The sequence below is a fragment of the Elephantulus edwardii genome, unplaced genomic scaffold (genome assembly GCF_000299155.1).
Source record: "Elephantulus edwardii isolate Elephantulus edwardi_28Jun2011 unplaced genomic scaffold, EleEdw1.0 scaffold00131, whole genome shotgun sequence".
NCBI classification, from domain to species: Eukaryota; Metazoa; Chordata; class Mammalia; order Macroscelidea; family Macroscelididae; genus Elephantulus; species Elephantulus edwardii.
Window position 1 is genome coordinate 4,783,727 of NW_006399881.1, and position 10,834 is coordinate 4,794,560.

Here is a 10,834-nt window from a genome sequence, read left to right on the forward strand (position 1 = left end):
AACAACAACAACATGATTATGAAGAATAATAAGAAAAAAAAAGAATAATAGGAGCTGCATCACTGGATTTGGTAAATTTGACATTTCTTTCCTGTCCTGACTCTAGGAATCTAAGACATAAGGATAGCTTTGTGGCCCTAAACAAAAACACAACATTCTCCCTGGTTGTGGCAGCCAGCCTCTAGGACAGAGTCCAATGATCGTGGCCCACATTCTTGTGTGGTTCTCTCCCACAATGAATACAGCTGACCTGAGACACCAAAAGGACATTGCAGAAATGGTGTACAACTCCACCAGTTAGGTCACAAAAGACTCGGCAACTTCCACCTTGCTCTCCCTCGGATCACTGGCTCTCTCTTGGATATCTCTGTGGAAGCAGCCCTATGGGGAGATTATGGTGAGGAACTGAGGCTTCTTGCCAACTCTGTAACTGAGCCACCCTGGGAGCGGATCCTCTAGGGATAAACACGCCTTCAGATGTCTGTACTCATGGTCAGCATCTGGCCCACACCAGCTAGCTAAGCTGCTCTTCAATTCCTGGTGTACAGAAACTGTGAAATATTCATATTTGCTGTTAGAAATAAGTGAAGGAATTTCCAAGAGATGAGAATAAACAGGAAGCTCAAGCCAGATCAGAGAGGGCTTCCAGGATTAGAGGTTTAAATGGTACACCACAGTGAGCCCTTAGTAAAACTGGCTAGGGAAGGAGGGCATCATTAACTACTTATTATTATTATTATTATTATTATTATTATTATTATTATTCTAGTTTATTTACAAAATTCAAATACTGTTTTCCAGGACAGATTCTTCCAATTTCCCTCACCCCCCCCATCAAATTGTACAACCCCATCATTAATCCGCCCTTCCCCCTGCACATCCCCATCCCTCTGCATCCACCCCCCTCCCCAATCATTCTATAATAAGGGTTTTGTATAATATTTGTCCTTGGGGGACTGAGTCAGTTCGCTCAGCATAATGCTCTCCCATCAGAGGGCATCATTATTGAAGTGAGCAGGGCTCATGCTAATCAGAGCAATTTCCTTCTTCCCAGTTTTATTTGTTTTTACTTCTTGTGTCATTTGAAGAAAGGACCTGTTCTTTATAAATGTTTGAAAGAACCACGGAAAGCAAGCAGGGGACACAATGTATACTTTAGATAATTATTAGAATAATTCAGTCAGCAGGGAAGCTACAGTAGCCTGGTGGTAAGGAGCTGCACTGCCAACCAAAAGGCATGTGGTTCAAATCTACCAGCTGCTCCAAGGGAGAAAGATGAGCAATCTCCTCCTGTGTGATTTACTGCTCTGGAAACATGCTAAAAGGTCAGCTATGGGTCAGTTCTAACTCAAAAGCACATAACAACGGTCAGTAGAAGGTACAGTGAAGGCAGAGTTAACAGTGCTGACGGAGTGACCGGAGGGGCACAGGGAATGGGACATGCAATGGGTAACTCACACAAGAGGAGGAGTGACTTCCAGATTTCTGCTTGGGCCACCACCTGGAATGAATGATGGTATCATTCATCAGGCTGCTGCTATGTGCTGTCAAACTGACCCCGACTCACTCTGGGAGAGTAGAACTGCTCCACAGGGTTTCCTAAGCTAAACTTTGTATAGGAACAGATTGGCAGGTCTTGTCTCACAGAGCAGCTGGTAGGTTTGAACTGCCAGCTTCTTGGCCAGCATCCCAGCATTCAGTCATTGCATGTCCTTATCATTCATCATGCTCACTGCTATCAAGTTCATTCTGATTCACGGAAATACTCTATCAAGTTGCCAAGATTATAAATCTTAACAGAAGCAGACTATCTCATCTTTCTCCCATGGAGCGACTAGTGCATTCAAACCACAGACAACTCATTACACCGCCAGGGTTCCTTCTTATCATTTGTCATCAACTCAATACAACTCATTGCTGTCAGGTTGGAACTGGCTCCTAGCTGACTCTTCAGTGTGTTTTCAAAGGGTGTGAATTGCAGAGGCGAAGACTGCCCTTCTTTCTCCCATGGAGCCTCTGGATCGGAGCCACTTGCCTTTGGGTTGGCAGTGCAACTCCCTACCAACTAGGCCACCATAGCTCACTTACCATTTGTTACAGGAAGAGGAAAAGCAAGGAATTGTGTTTAGCTGATAGTAAGAGGCTCAAGAGGCCTTTTGTTTATAGGGTAGCTATGAGTTGTGCTCGACTCAAAGGCAATCAACAACAACAGCAACAAGAAGAGACTCAACTACAGCAGTTCAAACACAAGATGTTCTCTCATGTATAAGAAATCCTGAGTATAATGGAGTATTTTATATTTTCTGGTGGGCCTTTCTTCATGAATTTACTGGGAAGGGTGGAGGGTTGGTGAAGGAAAGGAAGACCCTCAACAGGTAAATCGACACAGTGACTGCTGCAATGGGCTTTTGGGTGTCATGAAATGTGAGGATGGCACAGGACAGGACAGGGTTCAGATCTGTTCATAGAGTTGCTATATGTCTTACTCGACTCAACAGCACTTAATAACAACAAAAACAGTGGTGTAGTTTGTAGAAAGCTGAACTTCTAACCTAAAGGCTGAAGATCTACCAGCTGCTCAAAGGGAGGAAAATGGGCAATTTCCTGTGTGATTTAAAGCCTCAAAAACACAATGGAGGGTCAGCTATGAGTTGGTTCCAATTACAACAATGAAAACCACAGTTTGGTTTCTTAAATAAACTAGCCAGCTATCAGTCTGTAGCTTTCCCTGGTTCAACCCTAGCATATAAACTCTAGAACAACAACAAAATCCAAGTCCACTGCTAAGCTTGTCTACTTCAACACTTTGCTCTGTCCTCACTAGAGCCTCCCTGTGAAGTAACCTGTGTTTCAGCTGCAAAGAAGTGTACAGTCTTCCCAAGCTCTCCATGCTTGGCATTTCTAATGCTTCCATATTTGATCTACCTGGAATTCTCCTAATCTCCTCCAACTACTTGAAATCCTAGTTCCAAGGCCCAAACAAGCCCACCTCCTTCTGAAGTCTTTCCTGCTCTCCATGTAGACAGAATGGCCCACTCTCACCTGTTTTCCCATAGTCTTTTATTCATAATCCCAGTAGCCTATCACATTAAGTAGCCTTTTCTTTCATTAGGCTGCACACTCTTTAACAGTTACGACAAATATTAAAGAATTAGGTCTAACTGGATGATGTGTTCAGCACTATATGGTTTATAATTAATGATACCAAACAAAATATATATGAACAGTTGAATGGAAAACCAATTTGCTTTGTACATTTTCACCTAAATCACTTTTTTAAAAAAATACCAGTGTACTTACAAAGTTCATATAGATTGTTTTTCACAGAAGACCTTTCCCTTTTCCTTTAAAATCACATTTTTTTAAAAAAGAAAGCAAAATCCATCCATTAAAAGTGTTCAAAAGCTTAAAAAAATTCACAGAACACACCAAACAGAAATCCCATATGGGGATATATTGTCCTCAGAACTAGATCTCAAAACAACAGTGTCAACTCTTACCTCCGGAGATAGACGGTTTCCTCATCTTCTGTATTACAAAACTTGTGAGCATGTTTGGCAGCATCAATGACACGAGATCTATCCCGGGGCCTCATGGGTAACTTCTCTAACTGACAGTCTGAAAGAATGGAGAAAGATTTGGACACTAGTTGTGGTTGTTTTAGAGGCTATAAACTGCATGGGAAGAGACTGCCCATCCTTCTCCCTTGGAGTAGCTGGTGGATTCGAACTGTATGCCTTTGGGTTGGCAGCACAATGCCTTACCACAAGGCCACCAGAGTTCCCTCTGGTCACTAAAGACACTGGAAAATACCCTGGGGCAATCAGAAGCTTCCATCAGGGACCTTGCTATGTTAATTTTTAAAAAACCGTACTTGCTATTTTACTCAAAGCTCAGCATTGATTTTCCCAATTCAAAATGAAGTGGTGTCAGGAGATCTGGATTTTGGTTCCAACTCTGTTAGTGCCCTTGTAATCCTTGACAAATCATTATCTCTTTCTTAATCTCTCCCCTCATTTGAAAGATTTGTGAGTTGCTGTTGAATTGATTCTCTTAGTAACTCAGAGTAGAACTGTCCCAGAAAGTTTTCAAGGGTGTAATCTTTCAAAAGAGAATTGTCAGGCTAATCTTCCAAGGCATCTCTGGGTGGATTCAAATCATCATTTTTTTAACTGTTTATGCCACCCAGGGACTTCTATTTGAAAGCCCTTCTTCCCAGCACTGCAATTCAAATTTTCTATGATTGCTTCTGTGACTATCGTACACTTTATGTTATAACACACCCATGGCAGAGGCAAGCAAGCATTCTGGAATGTTTGTAAAGAAAACATTGGGAAAGATGAAGTGCTAACAAGCAAGAGGGCGAGTCAGAATCAATACCCAGAGCAGGAAAGTTATCTACCTCAGATGGAACTTGAATCTGAAAACATACAGGAAACAAATAGTTATAAGGCAGATGGAAAATTGATGTGATGCAAATTAAGTACCCTAAAAGGTCATGGCCAAAGTCAAGTGATCAGAATGATTTATTTAGGTTCAAGGTAGACGGAGAACACTAGATAATTCACAAGTTAACTCATTTATTCTTCATAGCAATCTGCTTATTTTATTTATTCCTATTTTAAAGACGAGGGAACAGATGCTTTGAAAGGATAAGAGATTTACCAGGAATCTAGTAAGAAGTAGGACAAGAATTCAGATCCAGCTGCCAATAATTCAAAGCTCATGCTCTTTCCACCACACCTCCTTGATGTTCATTAATTTATGTCATAAACACGTGAGGGTCACCTATGTGCCAAGTACTATTTTAATACTGTATAAGCAAACAGTAAACAAAGTCTGTGTATTGATGAAGGGTACCTTATTGTCAAAGCAATGGACTTTACAAATACTTTTTTTTTTATCAAGTTGTTGTTGTTATGTGCCATCAAGTCACCTGTGACTCATAACAATACTTTAAAAAAAAAGACATAAATGTATGATTTCTGATAGTGTCAAGTGCTAACGAAAAATTCAGGTAGAGTCAGAAGGTAAACAATGATCTCATAAATAAGTGCTACCAAGAAAAAGTAGGCAAGTTAAAAAGGTAAAGACAATAGGGACGCTGTTTTAAATAAGGTAGGCAGGGAAGAGTGCTCTGAGAGAGTGTCATTTAAGCAGAGACTGGAATGAAGTGAGAAGCACTGAGGAATACAAAATATCTGAAGCAGGAACATTTTCTTTTTTTATGGTGGAGAAAAGCCAAGAAGGCCTTTGTGGCTGAAATACAGTGAGTAGGAAGAGTAGTTGAAGTCTGAGAGGCAGTGAGGGGCCTGATTATGCAAGGAGGGAACCGGTCCTTGGAGAAGAGTGGAAGGACAGCACAGGAGAGGAAGACCCTCAATGAGATGGACTGATTCAGTGACTGAGGTAATGGAGGTAGGTGTGTCAGAGACAATAAGATTGGCACAGGATAGAGCAGGTTTAGGGCTGTTGTACATAGGGGTGCTATGAGTCACAGGCACATAACATCTATAGACTCTGGTTTTATTCTAGATATTATAAGACCCTGACAGTAAAAAAAAAAAAATCAAAGATACTGGCAAAATCTACTGTCAAGGACACTTTCTCATAGCTCTAAGGAGTAATGAGAAGATAGAAAGAGTACACAGAAGTCATTGTACCAAAAGGAATTGGTATACACAGAAGAATTTCATGAAACAATGTATGAGCAAGAGCCTATGGTGATGAAGGAGGAGTTCAAGCTGCTCTGAAAGAACTGGCAAAAAAACAAGGCCCCAGGAATTGCTGGCACACTAATTGACATATTTCAACACAGGTGCTGCCCAGGATATGCTCACCAAGTTGTGCCAAAAAATCTGAAGGACACAATCCCAGAGGTTCGCAGTTCGAATTCCCCAGATGCTCTGCTGGAGAAGGAGGGACAATCTCCTCCTGTACCAGTCAGGTCTGATTTGATAGTACACACAAAAAAAATAATAATGAATTTTTTTAAAAAATTTAGGGGACAACCACCTGGCCAACTGACTGGAAGAGATCTATATTTGTTCCCATTCCAAAGAAAGGTGATCCCACAGAGTGTGGAAATTATCGAAAAGTATTGTTGATATCACATGCAAGCAAGATTCTGCTAAAGACCCTCTCCTCTCCTCCCCACTCCTCCCCTCCCCTGGACAATGACTAGGGAAAGAGAGTTGATGCCTTTGAGCTTTGGTGCTGGAGAACAGTATTGAACATACCATGGACTGCTAACAGAACAAACAAGTTCGCCCTGGAGAGGGTGAAGCCAGGCTGCTCCTTGGAGGCAAAGATTCTGAAGCTTTGTCTGACATACTTTGAACATGTTGCAAGGCAGGATCAGTCCTTGGAGAGGGACACCATACTTGGGAGTGTGGAAGGACAGCACAGGAGCAGAAGACCCTCGATGAAATGGATCGATTCTCCATCACTGGGTTAATGGGGATAGGTGTGTCGGAGACAATAAGATTGGCAAGGGATAGAGCAGGGTTTAGGGCGATCATACATAGGGTCGCTACAACAACAAGTAATGACATCAGTTTAAAGACTAAGGTGTGCTTGATTCAATCCATGGTCTTTTCATTTACTTGTTCTGTATGTTAAAGTTGGACAGTGCATAAAGATAGAAGAAAATTCAATGCCACTGATTTGTGGTGTTTAAACTTCTTTAAACCTTGAACTGAAAATCTCCCCATGATCACCTTTTAACAGAAAAATAGAGCAGTATACAAAACAAAATGTATTACCAACAAGGATGGTACACTTCCTATGTGGGACCAAAAAAGGCAACATTTACTTTCAAGAGGAAAAGACTAAAGAACTGGAAACAAAATAACCAGAACACAATGAAACATTGTAGAAACAGACTGATACATTGTAGAAACAGAACTGTTGCAGAAACAATGTATACAGAAATTATCAAATGGAAACCTAAATTAGTTTGTAAAGTTCCATCCAAAACACAGTAAATTGTTATTATAAAAAAATATTCTGTCCCACCAAAAAAATACCCCTATGTTCTAGAAAATAATTTGTTCTGAAAAAGAACATAACTATGGCTTTTGTGCAGAAAACAGACTAGGAGAGACAAGAACGGAGAAAGGGAGAGTAAAAGAATTGTGCTAATCCAGGTGAGAGATCATAGTGGCTTGGATCAGAATGGTAGAAATGGAGGTGGCCCTAAGTGGTCAGAATGGACAGATTTTTGATGAAGCATAAAAAATAATAAAATAAAAAATAATTCCAGGGGTTTTGATCTGAGCTACCTATGCATTGTGGTACCTCTCACTGCAATAGGGAAGGCTATGAAAAGAGTTAAGTAGAGGGACAGGGATCACTGATTTCATTTAGAGTGGATCTATGTGCGAGGATTTGGTGGTGGCCTAATGGTAAGAAGCTGCATTGCAATCCAAAGACAGGCGGTTTGAATCCACCAGCTGCTTCACAGGGCAGGACAAAGATGGGCAATCTCCTCCCATGCAATTAACTGATTCTGAAAACCCGCTGGAGGGTCACTGTGCAATCCCCTCCTGTGTGAGTAACTGCCTCCAAAAATCCGCTGGAGGATCTGATGGGCAGTCTCCTCCAATAGGATTAACTGCCTCTGAAAATTTGCTGCAAGGTCAGCCATGGGTCAGTTCTGACTCCATGGCACACAGCAGCAACAACAACAACGTGTGAGAGGCTTCTTTAACATTCCACTGCAGATATTAGGTCCAGGCTTAAAATGAAAACCTGGGAGTCATCTATACGTGGTGTTGTTAGGTGCCGCCAAGTCGCCTACAGCTCATAACAACCCCATGAATGACAGATCTGAGAATTGCCCCATCCTTGTCATCTTTGATATACTTGAGCTCATTGTTACAGTCACCATGTCAATTCATTTAGTTGAGGGTCTTCCTCTCTTTCACGGACCCTCGCCCTTTCCAAGTACGATGTCTTTTTCCAAGGACTAGCCTCCTCCTAACAAAAATGCCCAAAGTGTGTGAGAGCAAGGTTCGCCCTCTTTGCCTTTAAGGAAAACCTGGTAGCACTTTCTTCAATATAGGTGGTATTTAATGCTTGGGATTTGTTGAGAGGACTTAAGTAAACCAGAGAATCGAGAATACAGGTGCCTAAAATGTAAGACAAAGGAAGCAGACACTGAGAAGGGGCAAAATTTGAGGTAGAAGTTAAAATGAGGACACTGTGGAGACTTGGAAAATAACGAGTATGTTTCAAGAAATACGGAGGCGGGGGGGGGGGGGGGGCGGGCAGAAATATGGAGTGATTAACCCTTCAAATACTACCGAGAAGGGATCATAAGAAGCCTGACAACTGGCCAGTGGAACTGGCAACGTGGAGTTCTGTGTGACATGTATGGGCACCCTCTGTGGTGACAAGAATGGTCTAGATGATGAGGTCTGAGTGGGACTAAGATGGCACGGGAAGTGAGGACGTAGAAGACAGCAATAAAGAAGAAATCTTTTTCGTTTTGCTAGAAAAGAAGTAAAGAAATGAGGCTCTATCTAGAGAGACATGTTGGACTAGGGAAGAGCTATGGTCTTTTTAAATTCCCTTGATTGTGGTTCTGAAGAGCGTGGAAGGAGCCGGGGAGGGATACAGGATAATTTTTACAGAAACAGTGAGTCCTGTTTTGAGAGAAGGGAGATCTGGATGTTGTACATGTTGTTGTTGTTATGTGCCGTCGAGTCGCCTGCGACCCTATATCCGCAGCTCTAGAGCCCGCTCTGTCCAGAGCCAGTCTCACCGACTCTGACATGACACACGTACCCACATTGCCCTGGTTACAGTATCAGTTCATCTCATCCAGGGTCTAGAGACTCACAAAGTTAAAGAGCACAGATGCTCTGACGTCAAGGGAGGACGAGCGCGGCGGGTTCTGGCGAAAGCGAAACTTCATCGCGCTTTTCTGTACGACTCGGGAGTCAGAGGAAACCGAAGTTGCGCTCCTTCGCGGCTACTTACCGAGCACCAGGACCATCTGGCCGCACAGACAGTAGTAGACGTGGAGGGGCTTCTCGCCATCGTCATACTCCTCTCTGTCCCGGGTGTCGGAGCAGACTACCGACCGCGACACCACTTTTGGCATAATTCGCGGAAGCTGGGGAGAAAGCAACAGCAAGGATGGTGGGCGCACAAAAATGACGTCACGGGGGCGCGCTGAGAGTTGCCCTTTGGGCTCTCTTAGTCACGTGTCAGTCTTGGCTTTAAGGTCTCATTAGATTAAAATGCAAGGGTGTTCCGCTAAGTTGCTCTGAGGACTCTCCTTTGCCTTCACTTGAATACTCAGGGACTGCTTTGTTAGAAGCATCCTTTAAAAAAAAAAAAAAAAGAAGCATCCTTTATAGTATTTATATATATAGTGTATGTGTGTGTGTAAATATATATATAAATACATTGTGTATATATATAAATAATTTATACACACAAACACACATTTTATATATATGTATATGTATATGATGTATATGTATATGTATATGTATGTATCCACAATCAACACTCTTGCCACCAGCAGCCAGGAAATTAAAAGATGTATTGCATTGGGAAAGTCTGCTGTCAGAGACCTCTCCAAAGTACTGAAGAGCAACAACATCAGTCTGGAGACTAAGGTCCTCTTGATACAGGCCATGGTCTTTGCAATCACTTGTTATGCATCAGAGAGCTGGACAATGACTAGGAAGGATAGAAGGAGAGTGAGTGCCTTTGAGCTGTGGTGCTGGAGAAGAGTATTGAATATACCATGGACTGCTAAGAGAACAAACAGTTTCGTCTTTAAGAGGGTGAAACCAGGCTGTTCCTTGGAAGCAAGGATTCTGAAGCTTCATCTGACATACTTTGGACATGTTGTAAGGAAGGACCAGTCCTTGGAGAGGGATGTCATGCTTGGGAGGGTGGAGGGCAGGCGCAGGAAAGAGGAAGACCCTCGACAAGATTGATTCAGTGACTGGGGTAATGAGGGTAGGTGTGTTGGAGACAGTGCGATTGGCACAGCACAGATCAGAGTGTAGGGCTGTTGTACATAGGGCCGCTATGAGTCGCAGGAGACTTGATGGGGCATAACAACAACAAATAATATAGATACATAGTGTTACAGGTATACAAGGGACTTATGTTACATTTTATGTGCATACTCAAACCTTAGGTGTGTGTTCTGATTTTTACTTTAAAGGCTGTCTTCAGGATGAGTGCATAATGACATAAGATAGCTGGGGTTTTAAAATATGAGTTATGATTCACCTAACATAGACTTTACTTTTGTAAATGCATTGGTTTTTAGTATGTTCACAAAACTAAGCAACTATTACCACTAATTCCAGAATAGTTTCATCATTCCAAAAGAAATTCTCTACCCATTAGCAATCACTCCTAATTCCTCATTCTTTCCAGCAGCAAATCTACAGTCTCTATAGATTTGCCTACTATGGACATTTTCTATATAGAATCATATAACATGTGGTCTTTTGTGAATGGCTACTTTTCACACAGCATGACATTTTCAAGGTTCTTTAATGTACCATGTATCAGTACTTACTCATTTTTGTGTCTGAATTAATGTTCCATTGGATGGACTTACCACGATTTGTTTATCCGTTGATCTGTTGGTGAGTATTATTACTACTTTTTTATTTCATAAAAATACTGCTATGACCATTCATTTACAAAGTTTTGTGAGGACATTTCTTGTCCAGTCTTTTTTATATAAACCTAAGACTAGAATTTCTGGGTCATAGGGTAACACTGTTTAATCTTTTGAGAAATTGCTATTTTCCAAAGAGCTTCACCATTTTACAGTCCACCTATAGTTTATCCC

At 41.7% G+C, this 10,834-nt stretch overlaps 1 protein-coding gene and 1 pseudogene across 2 annotated transcripts in view; one reads left to right on the top strand and one right to left on the bottom strand.

Moving 5' to 3' along the window:
* Positions 1-114, top strand: part of LOC102849794 — a 9,646-nt pseudogene extending 9,532 nt beyond the window's left edge.
* Positions 1-9,157, bottom strand: part of LOC102870028 (chromosome unknown open reading frame, human CXorf56) — a 38,122-nt gene extending 28,965 nt beyond the window's left edge. The window contains exons 1-2 of one of the 2 annotated variants that reach the window (XM_006893775.1): positions 8,986-9,157; positions 3,501-3,618 (exon numbers count right to left, since the gene is read on the bottom strand). In XM_006893775.1, the coding sequence (XP_006893837.1) occupies positions 3,501-3,618; positions 8,986-9,109 (242 nt within the window). In that variant the 5' untranslated portion in view covers positions 9,110-9,157. The remainder of the gene's footprint in view (positions 1-3,500; positions 3,619-8,985) is intronic. The other variant, XM_006893774.1, reaches the window with a different exon arrangement.
* Positions 9,158-10,834: the final 1,677 nt, after the last annotated feature.